The sequence below is a fragment of the Telmatherina bonti genome (genome assembly GCF_933228915.1).
Source record: "Telmatherina bonti genome assembly, chromosome: 1".
Classification (NCBI taxonomy): Eukaryota; Metazoa; Chordata; class Actinopteri; order Atheriniformes; family Telmatherinidae; genus Telmatherina; species Telmatherina bonti.
This window is the reverse complement of record NC_136619.1, coordinates 32,947,238-32,967,899: the sequence shown is the minus strand read 5'-3', so window position 1 is coordinate 32,967,899 and position 20,662 is coordinate 32,947,238. Positions and strand designations below refer to the sequence as shown.

Here is a 20,662-nt window from a genome sequence, read left to right as displayed (position 1 = left end):
CAACTTATTTGATGCACAAATAAAGATAGCCTGACTACTGAAAATAAAATCTCTTTCAGTTTGATGTCATGTAACTAAAAATCTTCTCAACATTGATGTTCGCAAAGTCCATTACATTTTGAAATGTTCATCTTCAATGTGTACTGTTTCATTCTTTGTTTTTGATAGTAGAGTTGTAAACAGAAAATGTGGTGGGAAAGAAGGTAGTGTGAGATGAAACATAGCTCTTAAGCCAAATTCTAAAAAAAAGAAAAAAAAAACCATTGTGGCTATGACTCAGCTTTTTTTGTCATATTTTTACACAAAATCCTGTCACAGCATTGCGTCTGTATTCGTGAGAACTTTGCATGAATGCACATCCAAAGCCTTATACTGCAGCACGTGATTCCTCAAAGGAGATTTAGATTATTTTCAGCCAATTTTAATACACGAAAAGTGATTTCCCTTATCAAGCCATCGCTCCTTTATTCTTTGTTGTTTGCAGCTAATCGTATCACAGTTGTATCTGTGCGTAACATCATGCACCGGGTATTTAGGCCGCATGCATCCCAGTGCTATGGTGTGTGCATTCCTCCACAGCTCATTTGAGGCTTAGATCTTAAGCCTTGAGCAGTGGTTTGTCCAGATGTTTGGTGCGGGTGAACATACTACTTTGGAAACTTTCCCACATGCTATCTGGTGCTATTGACTCTGCGCTGGCCTCAAACATCAAAACAAGCCAGCTCTAAAAATAGCCTCAATCATTCCACACTTATAATGTCTGATAGTCAGAGCCAAGCTAGGACACAGTGTTACTCCCTCCCCATCATGCTGCTACAAGCAAGTATGTCTCATAGCTTTTAGGTACTATTCTCGAGCCCAAATAATTATTTTGTATATTAACTCTTCTTAGCCATGTTATGCTATTTATTTTTAAGCTGAATTATGAAATCTAACATAACAAAAATACAACCCAAGCACATTTTCTGTGCAGTAATGTTTTATTTCAACTATACATGCCGTGTTAAAAAAAATTAACAAAAAACATGAAACAAAAGAACATTATTATTTACACATTCACAGTACAACTATACAACATATCTATACACTCAAATACTCTGGAGATCAGATATACAGCTGGCTGTGCATTGCCATGTTGCACAGTATTTAAATTGAAATTACATGACAAAATTAAAAAAAAAACAAAAAAAACAAACCCAAACGTTCATCTGCACATACACCAAGCTCTGACTGAAAAATAAAGGCTTCAGTTTAGATTGCAACAAAAAGACCCAGGTCATATTGCAATGTACAAGGCAGTTGAGCAGTGTATGTTGAGTGCATGTTTGCGACGTCAAGTGTGTATGTGCTGAGTAGAAAAGAGAGCCCAAACACTGGTTAGATGACAGGCAGAAAGTCTTTACATACAATCATCACTTGTAAACAAAATGTGGCTTTGGGCTAAACAGGCAACTGACACTCAAGACAAGATTGCAAAAATCACCCAAATCATGTATGCACTGCTACGAGAATTGATCCCTCGGTTGTCCCTTCTGGCCAAGGAAAAAAAAAAAAAAAGGATTCTTGTCACTGCAATCCTGGGGAAATACAGATTATGCACCACTGCTGTCCATGCCAAGAGATAGCTTTTATGTGAACACTGTGTTAATACATTGGCTGTAGGCAGGATGTGCTGCATTGAGCCGACCGCTCCACAGTGCAAGGTCTGACCATCCTACATCCCACGGTCATGAAAATACATTCACTGCATGGCGACCATTGTGTTGTTGAATAACACAATTTGTTTTTTTACACACCGGCAGCAAAAAGAATAATTTACTCATTTCCCAATAAGCGTTTTAAAACTTGCTTTATATTTGACTGGCATTCCTAAGTGGAATGAATTAGGTAGTGATTTTTGACACACATCCTGCTGAATTTCAAATAATTTATAGAACATATGACAATAACGTACAGAAGACCAGTCGACATCGCCAATATTACAAATACTGTATGTGTTCATTTCTTTGAATAAGGCACACAATGCACAGATTCAGGTTCACTTGCCTAAAAATATTATACTCCGTATTTATAGTATTTAAGTATGTACAGGATCTTGTCATTCCCAGCATGACTCATTTGGACACATTGGTAAATGTTGCGTTGATTGTACACTGGCCACTTGCAGGGAAGCTGCACAGGGAACGTAGGATGCAGAACAAGCAGAACAGATGACAAAGATGTTGCATCCATGTACTGTTCCATCCAGTAGTTACCATCAGTTTTATTATACTAGACTAATACGGGAGGCAAACTATAGTGTCCTTCTGTTAGAGTATACAAGTTTAACAGAAGTATCTTGAAATGTTAACTTCCTATAAATGGGCTAAACCGTTGGTGTTGCCTTAATTTTACATGGTAACTTCTTTCAAATAAGATGAAAAAAAAAGAAAATCATAATGTTTAAAAATCATTTGTATAATGAGATGTTTTTCTTTTTTTTAAGATTACTGCTACATACCGACTCAAGAATCACCAGTATAATAATTACAAATGGGCAGTGAAGGTTTGGGTAAGTTTCAGAATGGGAGAGAAACATTTTATCCCACGCATCAGTTTAAACACTGTGCTTGGTTGCTCAGATCTGAACTTCTTGATCTGTGTCTGCATTACACATACAACTCTTACCCACAAGCAGATGTGCACACCCATATCAGAGGCTTTCCTAGCTGGATTTAGGAAAGAAATGTATCAAAGACAGAAATCTATGTCCAAAACCAATAGCAGCAAAATATTGAGTCAAATTTCCCAGTGAGTTAAAAAGTCCCTGTTTTGGTATGCACCCAGCACAATCAGCTCCACCACAGCCCGATTTAATTACCAGTGTAGAGTGACAAACAGAAAGGGTTCAGGCTTGGCTTAGATGGGTTGAAAAAAGACCAAAGAAGAGACAATATCTTTGAAATGAAAGACAGTGACTGAGGTCTTCAACGGGAATTAAGGTGCATTCTCTGGCACCACTCTCGAAGGCCTATCATGTGTTCTGCTTTAGCACAAATCTTTATTCCAGTCAAATAACACACATTCAAACACATTCATTTTCACTCGTTTGCTCTTTGCTTGCTGATTGATTCAGCTGTTTGTTGTCATATGTATCTAAAGCAACTCACACACAATGATTATTGATCTTCCTCCCATCTGCAATCTTACTGCCAGAGGCATGACCTACCTCTCTGGTCTGTTCAGTTCACATTAGTGGGAAGACAGTGCTCAAGGGCAGCAACAATTGAGACCCATTCTTCAAGTATTCCACTGTTTTTGACCTGGTACCACATACACATACGCCTTAGTGGCCCCTGCTGGTGTCTTAAACCTCGTACCTAATGTTGGAACGGGCGACACCCAAGCCCAGATACAATGGGTAGCAGCAGATTCACCACTGTCCACTGTTCATATCATGTGGCTACTGGGCACAGGGAGGGAGTTGGGTATCAAAGATATAGATACCTCAGTGAGTATCTTTGGCCATGTGTGGTTTTCCCTTTTTAGTATGAGTAACTGTGCATATCATTTAAAGGGGGAACATACCTCAAGTTGATACACCAACACACACTAGGCCTTATCCCATCCACACACCTCGAGCCCCCAGGGTGGAGTGCTCTACAGGTCATGAGCTCACTCAGAAGTGTCCATGGTGTTTCAATAACTGTACTTGTTGACCACTCGCATTTGTGGAGTCTGTTGAGAAAACCCATTGGGTTTAGGGGGCACATCTGGCTTTATGGATGGGGTCCGTTTAAGGCCCGTACGAGGGAGGGAGCCATGCCCACTGTAGCTGCTTTGTCGAGACATAGAGGGTGGGTGGGGTGAGTGCATTCCTGGCGCCATCACTGCGCCATGCGAGTCAAGTCTGGAGGGTGGTGTTGGAGGCATGTAACCCCCTCTGTTCATACTGTGTTGGCGAGACACAGACACCCCCATGGTTACTGCATTTGGAGAAGTGGATAAGGAGTGCCTGTGAGAGGCACTCCGGTGAAGTTGGTAGCCCCCTCTTTGCCTTTCTAGGGTGCCCCCCATGCTCAGGCTTCCCGTTGGTGTAGTGGGAGTTGTGGGCATTGGCACATCAACCCTCTTAGTGGGGCTGTGCCTTGGGAGGGAGGAGGAGGGAGAGTACAAGGAAGCCTCCCGACTGGGCACCTTGGGAGGTACTTCAGTCAGTTCTTCCATGGGCTCCAGTGTGAGCTGAGGCCTTGGCCGGGACCCAGATCCCTCTTGAAGAATGGCCTTGGGGCTGGCTACAGAGTCATTTAGGTGTTTTAAAAGGTCATTTAGAGTATTCCGGGCATCCACAGACCTCTTCTGATCCTTCCTACTTCCCTTAGAGTCTGGATTCTTTAGTTTCTTTTCAGATGAATGGGGCAGAGCCTCATCTACGTCGTCAAAGGTAGGGTGATCATGTGTGGCATTGGGCAAGACAACTGCACTAGGGATGTGGGAGTGTCCCAGGGCAAGATGAGGGTGGTGGGAGTTTGCATTAGCAGTAGCAGGAGAGGAAGGAAGAAACTGTGGACTCTTGGCCGATGAGTTGGGCTCCTTTCTTGGACCACTGACCTTCCCGTGTGCCCTCTCCCACTGGTTCTTGATGGGCTGTAGGCCTTTCTGCTGAAGCACAGGTGTAGACTCAGGTGTGGGCAGAGCCGCCAGCTCTGGAGGTTGACAGCCGTCCCGCAGAATCATGGTCTTTGTGTCACCATTTGGCGTATTCAAGTCTTTGCCATTGCTCAGCAGATTGGTATACAGCTTGGGAGAATCAATATTGGTTTGGTACTCCTAAGAACATGATACAAAACCAAAAGAGTATGATTATGAAAGTCTCATCTTGTTCAGTCACTGGTTTTCAGATATAATGTAGCATAGGAGTTGTTTAGAGGGCCGTACCTTAACAGGGCTGTCGAAGAGGCCATTGAGCTTGACAAAACTCCCGGTGGAGTCAGAGCAGGAGGGTGCAGACTCTGCATCCTTGTGGACATGTCTTGGTTTGCGGAGAAAAGAGTCACGGTAGCAAAACACAATCAGACCAGCCAGAAGAGCACCCGTTAGGAAAGCAGCAAAGACGCAGGTGATGAGGATGTTCATGTGGACCATTTGGTTGGTATCACCTGTATGGTTATCCCACACACCTACAAAACAATGAAGCATTAATTAACCCCCTTACACACTTATTTAAACTACTAAATAATGCATTTTTCTCCAGTTTCACAGTGCAGAAATGTGCATGTTTGTGTGTGAAAACAATCATGCGTGACACTCTGCTTGAACAATCCTCCCATAAAAAGGTAACCATGTAGTCAATCACAGCCAGATTCCATAAACTAGTCATCTAAACTGTGATGAAGGAGGAAAAACCTGCATTGTGTACCCACAATTATTTCACAGGAAAGACTGATATGTTAGTTTAGCAAGGAAGACATGTTGCCTTGAACCACGTTCCAAAAGAAACTGCGTCATGCATCCAGTACCAAAGGGTAAGGAGTGCACTCGTATCTGAGATAATAGCGAGTCAAATCAATGGTTTTGCTAAAGTGATCAACCAGCAGAAAAGTGGTCAGAGGACAGAGAGGCAGCATTTCCAAATAACTGCTGCTCTACATAGGATTTGTTAGTAACCACAGACATTGAAAGAGTTAGTCATCCATTGTGCGGCCACAATAGTGATGTGGCATCACAGGCCCAGTCAATGATCTACCAGCCAGAGTAAACTGTCACTACAGCTAGTTAAAAAATATACAATGGCAGAAAGAAAAGCTAACCAAAAGTGTAAGAGGAAATTCTAAGAAACAGTAAGACTAGTAAATGGAAGTTCAGTAATTCAATCAAAGACCAAATGATTTAAAAACAAAGAAAGTAAGAAACGCAAGAAAATTAGAAAAAAGGTGACAAGAAAATTAAATATGCATAGCAACATAAATTATGTATGAAAATGTCAGCTTAATAAATAGAGACTAAATTGAAATGTCATGTTAGCTAATGGAAAGTTTAACGGCCACTACGTGCATGTAGTGTTGCTGATTTTTAGGAGAGTAGCTGGCAGCTATCTGATCAGGCTCAATGCAGCATGCTGGCTGCCTCCCTGTGGGCCTTACCCTCTTGCCCCCCTGGGATAGAGCCTAAAGAATGGGTGGCTGGGTCATCCTGCAGCACAAAGCGTGAGCCGTAGAGCTCTGGACCAGGCTCAGAACTGGGGCTCTGAGTGGGTATGAGTACTGGGGGGTGTATGGGCCCACTGGGCTGGACAGTGACTGGCGCTGATGAAAACTCCATGTCTGTGGTGACAAACAAACGGTTAACAAACTGTGCAGATGAGTGTAAAGCATTCTGTTATCATCCCAGTTAGTAGGCATGAACAGTGTGTGTGGTAAAAAAAAAAACAAAAAAAAACAACTTATAACACTTATCATAATGTTTTCACATTTATAGACAAATGATCACATCTTTGTTTCTTTATTAGAGAAAGGGAAAAAAAGGAGGAGGAGCTGGTACACAACAGTGAGGATGCCAGGGGGATGATGGGTGGGCATGCATGAGAGTAAATGGATCAGAGAAAGGGGGCAGTGAATCTGTGCTGAGACAGAGCACTGATGTCGCCTGGTAGTTAAACTGTTGATGATGATGCTGATGGAAAATGAAGCATTAGCATTCAGGAGGCATTTGGTACCAAAGATGAAAGGTAGCGGTGGTGGAAAGAAAGAATTGGAAATGCTGAACTCAAGGAAAGAAACCATTTGAGTAAAAGATCAAACTAACCAGAGGTAGGGTCGCCAAATGATTTGTAATCTGGCGCTGAAGTAGTGCCCAAAAACGCTAAAAGAATTAAAAGGACAAGAAATCATTATAAGGGAATTCAGAAGTAAAAATAAATAAATAAAAATGAAAACCAAAACCCTAAAAGAGACACTAAAGAGTGCAGTTTAACAATACAGATATGTAGCACTCGCTAGCCGTGTCATTTTCTCACTGGAAGCCCTCTGGTTCTGATCTGCGCTGAGGTTCAGCCTGGGTCATGTTTAGCTGATACACATGAATGCAACGATGCATTTAAGTGAAAATAGCAAAGGCGCTTTTTCTGGCCGTGAAACATAAGACTATAATCACTTGCACCAGCTGAACATGACCTGAAATTGTACATGTCCATGTTTGTGCCTCACAGGTGGCATTAGTTACAAGTGGCCATGTACTGTATGTGGATGTGTGTGTTAATACTGCACATAGACTCATGTAGGGGCAAGTTACTGGAGTGGTTATTGTGGTGTGAGTGTGCAAGCTCATGGTGGTGTGTGTGAAGATGAGTTTGTGTGGCATTTGCATACAATGTGAGTAAGTATGTGCACCGTGTATTTGTCTGCGTATGCCTCAGGATAGATGGCATGGCATGGATATGAGATTTATACCTTGACAGTCTCCAAGGTGAGCAGTGTTTCCAAATTCGACATCTTGCTCATATCCAGTCCTGAAAACAGAGAAGAGACAGGACTAGGATATTAATCAAAAAAGGTGCAACAAATTCTTATATTCTTGTTTTCTCATCTCTAATATTTGTGGTTCATATTGCATCTTGGACTTGAGACTCACAGGACACCCGACTGTATCCTCTCACAAGCTCCGTGAGGCTTCCAGCCACAATAAGGATCCCTTGATGCGATGCAGGACCTGATGTCACACCAAGCACACACACACACAATCACACCTGCTTTTATCATACCGGAATGAGCACCATTATCATTTGTGACTGACTGAACATTAACTGCATCACATCAGCTGAAGCTGTTATCATTCCCTTTATGGCATTTACTTGAAAAACAAAGCAAGTCACAAACCTATGACTGACCCTACGTGCTCGGCAAGGCGTCACTTACTTGTGGCAGGAAGAGTGCCTTTCACAGCGGCTCAGTGGAACACGGACGACACAGCTTGAATAGGCGACATAAAGGCTGTGTGTGTCTTTGTCCACGTGCAGCGAGAGGACACGCTTGTCATCCTCTCTACTAGACAGGCACCTGGAAAGGGACGTGAGAAACCTAATCAGAGCTCTGTCAGATAAGTCTGTCTTCTATTTCGGTCCCAGTAGATTTAATCACTTGTTAGGTGGAGGAGCCACATAAAGCTTTCTCTCACGGTTTAACAGGATTTTAACCTCCGACACACGACAGCGTGCTCGCTCGCTCACACAAATAATCGCAAATTTAAAAAAAAAGAGGCAGCAAACAGGCGGTGCCGCCTGCTGACTGTTTTCTCCCAGAAGAGGAAGAAAAACATAGAAGAAAGCCAGACAGAGGTTAAAAAGTAAGTGTATGCCTACTTGGCCCTGTTGAAGACATCTATCTCCTCCAGGAGCAGGCTGTCATTCAGGGATACAGAGGAGGTCTTGGCTAAAACCTTCAGGATGACCCCAGACTCAGCTCCGATGAACACCACTGTGTACTTCTTGTTGGGTCCTGCTTCATTGTCCACAGCCAGCGCTGTCAGCCTGTACCTTTACAAACATCAGAGTCATGTCTTAATAGAATGAATCCCTTCCTGAACAGCAAAGCATGTGTGTGTTCATGGGAGAATATAAATCCCTTCTGACTGTTGACTTACTAAACATTAACACAAAGCCTCATTTGCCTAATATTCCCCCTCAACAGTTTAAAGGAGTTGATGCGTGTAAATCCTTATATTCTGTATGGATATAATACGACTGAACTGAAAACTGCCTTAAAACCTTGGCTGGGTTCAAACAGCTGCCTAACTGGAGAAGTTAGCATTTGTTACTGGTAGAAAGGTAAAAACCCCCTCAAACAAAAGAATTCCAACATATAGATTTGGGAAAAGCCCATGCGCACCACTACATTTATTCCTTGTGTATTTACCGGACACGTGTTTTGGTGAACCAAGGCTCATCCCCGATAGAAGGCACAGCTGTATCCATAAGGGGGTGGGACTTGATGAACTGCAGGGTATCGTCCGGGAACTCGATGGAGCTCTTAAAGGACGCAGCTGGACCGTGACCTGCGCAGCTCCCGGGTCTGGGATACAGAGTGTTCAAGCACAGAGGGCAACAGGTCAGAGCTCAGCCTATACGATCACACACCAGGGAATAATAATAATACCGTGCAATGAAATGGATGGAAAAGTGCAATGTGGGTGGGTGGGGTGGGGAGGGAGTAGCAGGTGCTTATTAGGATCACAAAAAGGCCTCGGCTGGAAACATGAAAAATACATATGCATGATTATCCACCATCAATGATTTACTGAGGTAATGAGGTGCTTCATGGACTTTGTGTTTTTGGACGCAGGGCAGGACTCCACGTATACGCGCTGACTGTAAACAGGTTAAATATTCAGCGCATCTAATTAGGCCAAATTAATAATTTAATAAACAGCAGATGGTGAATGCGTGTGCTGGGTCAAAGCTAATAACCTGGTCCCTTACTAGTTATAAAAAAAAAAAAAAAAAAGGTTTGATATTACTGAGTCCAACCTGGACGGAGGATAAATAACGGGAGAAAAGTGACAGGTGGTTAACAGCTGCTGTGTTAAACACCTGCTGCCTTAAAGAGATGCCATATTTAGGATGTGAAAATATTTCTGAAGCTTCGCTCTTCTGTTTTGCTTTCATGCTCCCTATGTGTGTGTTGGAAGGTTTTAAACATAGAGGGAAAAAAAAAACAAAAAACCCCCCAATCACCACCACTTACCGAGGTTTGGGCAGCTTCTCGTCTGGAAATGGAGTCCACACAGAATCAGGGGTCTTCTGCTCTTTAAAGCGGCCCAAGAATACTTTTTCTATGTCCGCCATGGAGAAGGCACACACCGCTGACCCTGGGATGCTGCAGAGGATTAAATACGTCGGCGTAAACGTCCATCCTCGTCGGTGCTCATCAGAACTGACTGCGGCTTTGGCTCACCTGTTCATCTGAGTGGTGAACACACCCACCACCGAGGGGACGCCATCGATGTCAATGATGTCAGTGATGGACTGAAGCACGTCAAAGTAGAAGAAGGACTCCCCTGGCACGGAGCAGTTCAGCCTGGCTTTCACAAAAGACGTCCAGTGCTTCTCCAGCACCCGCTGTGACCCTCCGACGTCATTTTTACAGATTCGGGCCACGCGAGAATACACGACCTGCGAAAGGCAGAGGTTTGGGAGAGGACTGAGGCGGGTGGACAAGGAAGGCATCTCAGCGAGTCACTAAAAACACTTCAACATGATGAATAATGAATAACTCCATCCTGCAGCGACTCAGCACAAATTACTTAACACACTTTCACATTTAACTTGGACTGTACGCCCAAACTGAAGAAGAGTGTAGAATGAAGATGGTCTGAAGTGACGTAAAGCAGCACTGTGTGTTTGAATGCACATATTACCGAGGCGCAGAGCATAAATGAGGTGCATAAAGCAAGTTGGCTTAGATGGTTTTAATAATTTACCAGTGCAAACCTCCATCAGAGGCCAGGTGTCACCCCAGCATTAGTAGGGTTGAAATATTTAGTAGCTGGTGGCTGATGGAGGGTCCTGGCTTCCTGTGGCTCAGTCAGAACGGCTGATGACGCATGGTCAGATGTGAAGTTAGCCTCAAACATGCAACATCTTGCAGTAATTCCCTGTACATGAGTGTGTGTTGGAGCGAGAAAACAACACAAAGTCTGCAGTCTCTGAGAGACAAATCCTCTGGCTGTGTAATGGTTTTACATAAGTGAGCATTCCCAGAAAACACTAGTTGTTCAAATTTCTTGTGCATTCTGATGTGATTTAGAGCCATCGCCTGAACGGGTCCCATTACTGCCGGGTCCATTTGTGGCAGAAACGCATGCATCCAGTGAAGTGTAATCCTTTTTTTTTTTTTTGGATAAGGACCTGCATATGTTATCTGTGAGGAACATGTAATGCCTTACAAATAGCAGGTGCGTACCTTTCCCAGATTGCTGTGTTCCACCGCAATCTCTCGGTAGAAGAAGTACACGTAATTCCCATACTCTGCTGCATGCAAGAAATGAGGTTCTAAAAGAGAAACAGAAGCACAGAGTTCAAGTATATTTCTGCACCGTCACCACCGCTGTGCATGTTGAATATTTTAGAGATTTGTATGAGGCAGTATATGACAGCGTTGACCTAGATTGCTTGGGAGAGAACGGGCCATATTCCCTTGGAGCTTGGGAAGACAGGAGAACTCTCTGTCACTCCAAAAAAAAAAAAAAAACCAGCTCTAACATCCACATGTGAAGCTAGCATGGGAATGTAATTTTCTGGCAGGTTGGTACATGCATCCCCAGGAGGAGAAAGAATCAAAGATTCAGAGCGACGGTGAGGTATTTTCTTACCTTTCAGCCATTTGGAGTCGTATTTGATGGTTCTCAAGGCGGATCCATCACCCATACTACGATAGATGACGGAGTCGCTGGCCTGGAAGTCCGCTACGGTTGCAGAATACAGCTTTCCCTCTAAAAGAGAGCAGAAAATAGGCAGAAAAATAAGCAAATGGAGCAAAGTAAGAAAAAACGACAGTACACAGTGCTTTGTTTCTCCTCTTTCATGAGGCTTAATTGGTCGAGCTGTTGTTGCTGCAGGCAGTTATACTGTAGCAAAGATACAGAGGTGATAATGACAGCATAAGTAGTTCTTCTGTGGAACTGTGTGTGTGTGTAGGTGGATGTGCGATATGACCTGTACCGGCAAAAAGTGCAACGTTGGTTTGCCTGGAGTCGAACGGGCACCGTGCCAGACCATTGATCTCTTCCCCATCAAACTCGAGGTTATCCAGCTGTAGGGAATCCACACATTTAGAGGAGGTTTGTCAGGAGATTAAATGAAAACACTGCCACACTGATGCACCAGTACAAAAAAAAAAAACAGCCAAATGTATTTCAAAACAACTAGCATGGAGATTTCATTGCCAAAATGATGATTAACGCAGCACTAATCCAGATTTCGATGATCTTCTTGAGCCTGGATACTGACCCTGTAGTATCTGCACATGGGGTTGAAGCCATTGGTGCCGCAGATGAACACCAGGTCATCGTTTCTGGGAACCAGCACTTTAATGAAATTGTGGCACTCATCCTGGAAACAGATGATGATGTGTTGAGAGGAATCCAGCTCCTCTGTGTACAGTTTAAACTTCCAATCTGTATAAAATGTATCTGTGTGTGTGTGTGTGTGTGTGTAGTTTCTTTTCTCTGTTGGATACATACTCTGTGTTTTCCTTTGACAGCACACATCTCTCTGTCTGTTTGGCCCGATCGCCATGTTAACTTCTATAAACCAAGCAAAAAAAAAAAAAAAAAAAAAAAAAGAAGGGAGTATTAGACAAGTGCATACAGACAAAATATACACACACACACACACACACACACACACACACACACACACACACACACACACACGCGGTCCTTCCTTTTCCCACTCTCTCATTTTACAACCTGCCCAGTTTGTGATGAATGACTCTGTATTTGCGATGGAGCCCTTTTAGAGTGTGTGGATTGAGAGAGCAGCTTGTGGTGACAATCTTACCCGGTAAGGAATGATCTCATTCCTGTAGGATTCTCTCAGACTGACTAGGTACACCTGATCTCTGTGGACAGACAACGAAATATGCAGGTCAGCGATGAGTGAGGTGGGATGAATGTAAAGCTTTCTCCCCATCTCATTAGCATGAGTCCAAAATCAATCTATATTATAGCTGTGAGGATATTTTATAAGCTGTATTCACTGTATTAGAAGTTTGAAGCATGTATTAAATGACAACCCAGTATTGTTTTGATTACTCATCACTTCTTTAGACTCTTAAATTTGCAGAGTAGCAAGAATATGGTCCACCTGATAGTAAACCTACAGACTTCAGGAACAGGTTTTATACTGTTGATGTCGCGGTGATTTTCTGCTACAATATAAGTGCTAGCAGTCACATTACTCCCACTGCCCATAAATACAAAAAAAAGACATGTAAAGATGCCAAGAAACCCCTGACAGTGCGTCAGGCCAGCATGATAGACGCCTTTACTGGATCAATACTGGCCATATACATCAGATGTAGGCCTAGAAGCCAGGGATCCAATAACACTAAGAGCTTTTTCGCCCTCATGCCTCTGTTTACCTGCCAAGGAGTGACTGAGTGTATTGGTGTGTGGGATGTGTGGAAGAGAATGATGACAGATAGAGACAGCAGGTGTGTGTGTGTGCGTTAAATATACCTGCCAGCGATGAACAGAGTGTCCTGTATCTTTGTCATCAGCTGAAAGTCAAGGTGATGCTGTGACTCGTTGCCAGAGGGCCTGCCTCTGAACACAGGGTACCGCCGTGAAACTGCACACAAACCCACATGGAATTCATTTTTATTAATAATGAAAATAATAGTAATGAACACTCTGCTGTTACTTCAATTTGCACAAATATGCAGGTTTAACATGAATATTCTGCTGCTGATCTGATACATACTGTATTGCGTATTCTCTACACACATACCTGTGTTTCGCTGTGTTGTGTGTGTGCGCAGCAATGGCTGCTTATGTCAGCACATCTCTCTGTGTTGTTCCAGTACATCACAGAAATGAAGATGAAATCTACTTAATGCTACAACTGACCATGCAGCAGACCGACTTTATGAGTCTGAATGGAGCACGCTCCTGTCTGAACCGCTGATGTCACAACAGGGAACATTTTGTTTGACTTCTGTGTGTAGAACTCAACATGTATGTCTAAAAAGAGCACTTTGTTTCTGTGATCTGAACCCGCATCTCTTGCGGGGCCCGTTTTGCACATGTACTTACAGTGCGCATCGACGACATCGAGGGGCACGGCGTCCTCCGGGAAGCTGACTGCGAGGAGGGAGCGAGAGGCTGTCAGCAACAGCAGCAGAAGCTCGCTGAGCAGAAGCGCAGCTCTCTGGCCCATGGCTGCTCACAGACGACACTTCCTGTTTCACACTGCTGGAGATGTTACCTGGAGACACACACACACACACACACACACACACATTGCCCATGATTTGTTGTCTGCCGTCTAATAAATTTCTTGGTATATTTACCACACTGGGTTTAACTTTAATCTCATGATCCGAAACCAGACTATGCTTAAAAAAAAAAAACATCCTTTGATTTATTGATGATAGCGCTCTCAGTGACACGACTTCCCCTCCACTTCTCCCTGCATCTGCTGTCTGAGGGAAGGTCAGCCAACTGACCGGCGGGGCGTCTCCGTGTGTGTTGGATGCAGCGGAAGTCCACCCTGTTAGGAACGTGGCAGGCCTGCTGTCTCAGTACATCTGTGCCCTGATTGGTTCTACTGGGCCAGGCTCAACACTAATCAGTACACTGCAGCTTCATCGCCATCAGAGTAGCCTTCGCTCTGACCTTAGCAGACTTCCATCAGGGCTCGATTGGCTGGTTTCGCTCCAACCTTTCCCTCGAGCTGGCGCGCTTCATGACTCATTTCGCTCACATTTGCATTGCAGCTTCCTGCTTGCGTATGGTTGTTCTGACACGCTCGTTTTTCTGAATAATAGTTTGCGCAGCTTCTGATTGCAGACAAGATCCACCAACAGCTGCATTGGTAATAATTTATCGTAGGAGTGGCAGGGGTTTAGTGTGTACGTTAGTGTGTGTGAAGGAGTACTTTAGAGACAGACTGTGTCTGTGCATATTAATGACCGGTGTACATTCAAATATTTATAAGGCAAACGAATTATTCATGCAGTCAAAGCCTGAACGGATATAAACAATTTACTGGGAGACGTCACACAGTTAGAGGGATGGATTAGCTGGGAGCACACCGGGGTTCGCGCGCACACACACACACACACACACACACAAGACTGCACATACATAATCGCTCTTTCAAATGCTATTATGCAAAGACGGCTATGTGTGGATGTGTGTGCGAGGGAAACACACACGCACAGTATTGACTCATTTTTCAATTAGCCCCAAAGCACACCTGCTCCAGTGCTGTCTGTGAGCCCGGCCCGCCAAGCCATTAGCGCTTTGATTGATCCACACAGGAAACATGGCTGATCAGCAGCCAGAAAAGACAATCTATGGACTTTTACCATATCCCCCTGTAGCAAAGCGAGCACTTTGTAAAGCTAAACTGATCATTTCATCTTTCTCGTGCACCTCTGGAATACGTCTCCGATGAAAATACTGAATAAACAATGAAACATATGGTTGTCAAGTGAATTAATTATGACACGCTTAGTTGTGAAAGCGCGGAGGACACCGTATGAGAGGTTCACATGACGGCAACAATCACTGTAGTCGGCAAGACAACATTCATGCCAGCATGTTGATATAAAACAGCTTTTTTTGTTTTGCACATGAACTGATAATCCAGTGTTGGCCCTAACAGATGTTAGAGGTCAGGAAGTAGTGTGATGGAATCAGAGTAATGACAATGTGTTTTGTGTGTAATCATGGCTATTCAGTGCTCAGTGGGATGCCGAGGCCTTTCTGAAAGAGCAGCGTCATTAAGAGGCCTGCATGCAACGGCGCTTCAGCTCCATCAGTCCACATATTAGTTAAATTAGGGGTTTGATGTCTTGACAAAATAGGAAGTTTATGAGGGCCTAAAGGTTGCTCTCTCTCCCCTGTGTTTAATCAGTATTTACACGCAAACACTACATCTAATCTAGGTACAAATGGATGTCTGGACAGAAACAATCTGCAGATCCATACATGCTGGCTCCCAGATCTAAACACAGCACCTGTCAGGAACTTAGTCCAAATGAGGAATGATACCGCTGCTCTGAAAAGAGAGGCAGTGGTCCTCTTTACAAGTATTGCATCTATTTTTTGTTGTACCTTCGGTTTTGCTATTTTAAAACCTGGGCAATAAATTGCTGAGTTTTGAGAAGAAGCCTGGGACAAGAATAGATACCAAATGCTCAACAACAAGGAAAAAAAAAAGCAGAGTGAAAAGTAAATACACCAAGCTCTGCAGTTCTATTGTATGTTGCTATCATGCACACTGCAGGCTGTACGGCGAGCCCAAACTTGGCAAATCATTTCCTTACTTCTGTAAAAAATTCCGTCCTTCACTTCATAAGCACTTATATTTATACCAACTTTTTGTTGCCCTTCTTCATTACTAAAAAATGCAGCATAGAAACACTCATACAGAGGCAGAAGCTCAACTGCAATCTCCCATAATTCCTTGGATGGTAATAGTCATACATAGCCATAAAGCAGAGGCATTGGCTTCCAGTAGAAACATGCATGTAAAGGAGCAACATAAGACATCCAAAGGTCAGTCATCTGAAATTACTTTTCAATCTCATGTGGGCCCAGTTTGTGTTTATGGCTATAACTTTGCACTCTTTGGTTCCTGCCCTCAAGTATGCGTGCGTGCGTGCGTGTGTGTGTAGCACATATAGGTCTCAACAAGTCTGGCGACGCGAGGCTTGTCACGCAACCATTCAGTCCTGCCTCATTCTACCTCTGTTATTACAGGCTTTTCAGTGTCCTTACAACCACGCACTTTCACTGCTGATGTTGTTGGCTCAGACCCATGGTGTTAAACACAGGGAGGGGAAGGGGGAACGAGGGAGGGGGGGTCTGATGGATTTCTATTTCAGCTGATGGTGGGTGTAGGGTCTGTAGCCGAGTTCTGGTAGTTACAGCTCGAGCTTTAATGTTCCAGGCTTAAAAAATGGTAGATTAACACTCGTTCTCCTCTTAGCTGCGCTTTCACTGGCACGTGTAACCCGTAACGCGTCCTCCACTGGTGCAGTGGATGGATGTGTTTTGTTTGGTTTTTTTTTTTTTGTTGCAGAGAGGTCCTACTCGGAGGAATTGGCGGGATAATAAAAGGATGGCAAAACAACAGTGTTGCGTGAGGTTTCGTAAATTGTGTGTGAATGTGATGGGTGAATGTAATCCCAGCAGAACAATGGCTGCTGCTGCTTGAGGCTGCTTTAGTTGTCATCTTGCACCATGCTGAGCTGTAAACCAAACAACACTGGAAATCAGATAACCCAGGAGTTGAGTTTCAGACATTTCATTCCTCTTGCTTTGTGTATGGGTACATGCACATGTTGGCATGCGTGACTGTCCTTCCAAAGCTGCATACATCCTGTAACATGCTTGTCACAGCTCTCTTATGTGGCTCTGGGAAATTAATCCAGATGCAGTCACACTGGAGAGTGAGTCAGCCAGATGATTAGAGCAGTTTCCACACAGGCCCAAAAATGATAACTACTGCTTTTTCCTACTTCAGCTACGAGCAGCATTCCCCCTAATTATACACCATTTCTGAAGAACTTCTTCTGAGCTTGGTTGGACTTGTTGATTCAAATATTTGGCAGAAAGGGAAAGGCTGTGCCACCCTACTCCGTTGCTTCCCTTCTACCTTGACAAGAAGAGGAGTGAAACACGAGAAAGGCTGTTCTCAGCAGCAGCTCTGTTATGGTAGAGCACAAAAGCCATAAGCTGCAGGTGTGACCAAGAAACAAAAGGGGCTTTGGGCAACTCCACACAATAGAGCTCCACCCCCGATCAGTGGACCTGTGTTTGATAGGTCTGTGTTGGGGGGGCTCCTAAAAGGGACTTCTAAGAGAACAAAGCAAACTAAATAAACATACTGACTCCAAATGCTGCACACATGGTCAAACTTTTACCACTCCACCAATTAAGCACGGAGAGACCTGATATGTGATCAGCAGTTTAGGGGGGGCCAAGAGGCTATAAAGGGTTAACACTGATCACTGTATGGTTTAATGGTGGTTGTTCCGGGGTTACAGATGGCTGCAGTGGAGGTTAACGGTGGTCGTTCTGGTCACTGAGTACTGACCCCATGGCCAGTGAGGCAAAGTGAAACACACCAGCCAGCTGTGCTGTCAAAAAAAGGAGAAAAAAAAAAGGAGAAGCAAAGGCTTGTTCTGATGTTTGAGCCAGCCATCGTATGGTGTTCCTGCCAATATCTAGTTTGTAATTACAGTATAAGAAAAGCTCTCTGATCCCAGAGTTCAGACACTTCAGATTTTCAGGGAGATGTGCTTCAGAGTCCTGTTTATTTCTGGACATGGATTGAACTGGTTTTAGGATATAGAGCCAACGTTTTAATTACAATCCACCACAGCTAATGTTTGAATATTTTTACTGTAAAATGTAACCAAATCAGGTCAGTTTAAAAAGAAGAGATTTAGCTGATTTTCTTCCTTTTTTTTGGCTCATACCCTTTAGCACATAGACGACTTCCACATGCTTACATTTACCATTTTTCCCCTCTCCCGTTTCTTCATTAGCAGTTGATTTTCATTTTGAAGTTTTGCACGTGGGTTTTCTGCCCTTGTTTTGCGCACAGTTCTCGCACATACCCGATGCATTAATGTTTGCATTGTGCTGACCGAAGCGTAAAGGCATTCAACTTTGGTCCGTGGTAAATCTTTTCATATCCCTTTAGTCCACATGTAGGACTCATACAAAAGACAACAAAGACGCGAGGGACAGCAGTGGAGTGACAACAGTGATGGGGTTGCATTTAACTGCCTCCACAGCTCTTCATTCATCCAAAAGGATGGGCTTCCTCTACCTCCAAAACGGCTGAGAACGCATCCATTTATTACCCAATTCCAGGATGGCGTAAAAATGTTGGAGATATTAAAAAAAAGATTAGGGGGGTTTAAAGAAAAAAGGAGGAACAACATCATCCCCGTTAACTCTCCGTCTCCACTCCCCTTTATTGTTTAACAGCCATGTTTACCCGTCCGTCAAAATGAGTTTCATTTAATCTTTTAATGGCACAAACGCTTTCATCAGATCATTGAGGAATCTTGCAAAACTTGTGACTTTAATAGTAAAAGATTAAATGAGCCTTTGCGATTGGAGCAAACAATAAGGATACCTGTCAAAAGGAAAGGTCCCAGTAGGTCTTTTTTTTTTCTTTACAGTATATTGGTATCGTAGTCATCTTTTCTTTTATTTTCACAAGTTTTTTTTTAGGAAATGTGTACGTTTTTTATTTTAAAAATGATTCATATTTATTCGCAAAGTAGTTCTCCGGATAGGAGGACAGTATTATGTGTCCTTTCTGAAATCCAAGGTCTACATTAATAATACAACACAATGAGTGGATTCTTAGAGCTAAAAATTAATACACTTTATCGATAATTTCTAAGGAAAAAAAAAGCACACACAGGACACTTACCTCAAGTATCCAAATTCACGCGTGAACGGAGCAGTCCGACTTAATGTCATATTCCTTTGATAATCCATTAGTGAGAAAAACCCCAGTGTGTAATACTCCTGCTTTTTTAAACTCCATCCGGACCCCCACTTTCCCCCTTTTTTTTTATATCCAGTTGCGCACAGATTTCAGCTCCGTTCAGCACACAGGAGCATTTGGACTGTCTTCGTCCCCGGGCCCCTTTCGCTCTGATGAGTGATCTTCAAAGCTCTGCCACGACCACACAGCCCCCCCCCCCCCCCCCCCCCCCCTCCTCCCCCTCCCCTCCCTTCGCTCGTGCACTAACACACCAGACCCTTTCCACTACGGTTAACTTTGGAAAGCAGAGGGAAAAGACATAAACATGAACGATGCGCTGTCCTCACTGCGCGTCGCTCTCTTCTACAATCATTGAATATAAAATGAAAAGAATGGCGCGTGCAGGGCTTAAATGTTGCGCACATCCAACAACTATAATAGCCCTTTACAAAGATCAGTCTTACCCCAAACTCTTCGCGCTGTTTGCTTATCTCACAACAACTTGGAGTTCACTGGTTTTAGATACAGTTCAATGGTGCGTTCACGGAGCTTGATTGAACTAGTTATATTTCGATACGAGGGTAGCGACTCATATTTAAATGCGATGCGTTGTTTTGATTTTAGTTAATCCTCTCTTGTATCTGATTTTTTATGGGAAAGAGATTCGTTTAGTCAGCTTGAAGAGAAATGAATGAGTTTTTACTCTGCAGCCGAAGCCCGTGTAAAAAGAGAAAAGAAAAAAAAAACCATGAATAGTAAACAAACTATTTCTGTCCTGCAATCACATATTTAACAGCAGCACGGCGACGTGGTCAGATGGAATATTTTGTTTTTCCAGCAAAGACTTCTCTAGTTTCCCCCACTCGACTTTCACTGCAAAAGAAAAAAAAAAAAAAGAAAAGAAAAACGGCGCAACAAAGTAGAATCCAGGCAGCTGCAGGACTCACCTCATCTGAAAGGATTGGTTTTTGTATCCTTATGCGTTGCTGTAAATCCCAAGAAAGAAGTCAAAGAAATATCTGTCTCTCTGTAGTGAATCAATTTCTCCTGGCTGGGAGAAAAACAAACTAATGCACGGCAATGGGTGTAATTCGACCCGTGCTAAGTCAATCCACCCAGTGCGAGAACCACAGCCTACCAATAAGGAGCGCTCTTGCTCCAGTCCCTCCCCCCCATCATCCATCTCTCCCCGGTTGGTTTGGGCTTCTCTCTCTTCCTTGCTCTGGCTTCCTTCCTTTCTTTCCTCGAGGTTGAAGAAAAAGCGACCCCCCCCCCCCCCCCATCCTCCTCTCCTTCCCTCTCAGTTCTCCTCCTGTGTGTGACCCTATATTGCCCCCCCTCCTTCCTCTCCCTATGTTAACCCCATCCCCCAACACGAGCCAGAAAAGAAGAGTGCCTAGTTAAAATAATTTCAGTGGAGTTGTAGCAAGTCTGCTGCTAAGTAAA

The 20,662-nt window shown here is 43.6% G+C and overlaps 1 protein-coding gene across 1 annotated transcript; it reads right to left on the bottom strand.

Annotated features, from left to right (window-relative positions):
- Positions 1–1,199: 1,199 nt before the first annotated feature.
- Positions 1,200–20,246, bottom strand: sema6d (semaphorin 6D). Its single transcript, XM_079238204.1, has 20 exons — positions 20,164–20,246; positions 13,789–13,960; positions 13,213–13,324; positions 12,533–12,593; positions 12,214–12,276; positions 11,981–12,082; positions 11,693–11,783; positions 11,344–11,463; positions 10,935–11,023; positions 9,927–10,144; positions 9,717–9,848; positions 8,889–9,044; positions 8,336–8,509; positions 7,893–8,033; positions 7,609–7,686; positions 7,428–7,486; positions 6,784–6,840; positions 6,123–6,302; positions 4,918–5,159; positions 1,200–4,809 (listed from the first exon to the last, which is right to left on the bottom strand). The coding sequence occupies exons 2-20, from the start codon at positions 13,910–13,912 to the stop codon at positions 3,679–3,681; spliced, it is 3,330 nt and encodes a 1,109-aa protein (XP_079094330.1). The 5' UTR covers positions 13,913–13,960; positions 20,164–20,246; the 3' UTR covers positions 1,200–3,678.
- Between the last annotated feature and the right edge of the window lie 416 nt (positions 20,247–20,662).

What these genes read in the sequence shown, in the direction of transcription:
- sema6d (XM_079238204.1), bottom strand. Translation starts at nt 13,912, where the DNA reads ATGGGCCAGAGAGCTGCGCTTCTGCTCAGCGAGCTTCTGCTGCTGTTG. An exon ending in AACACAGCAATCTGGGAAAG is followed by an intron (nt 10,145 to 10,934) that starts GTACGCACCTGC and finishes TGCCTTTCGCAG; the next exon opens with GTCGTGTATTCTCGCGTGGC. An exon ending in AGGCACTCTTCCTGCCACAA is followed by an intron (nt 7,687 to 7,892) that starts GTAAGTGACGCC and finishes GTGTGACATCAG; the next exon opens with GTCCTGCATCGCATCAAGGG.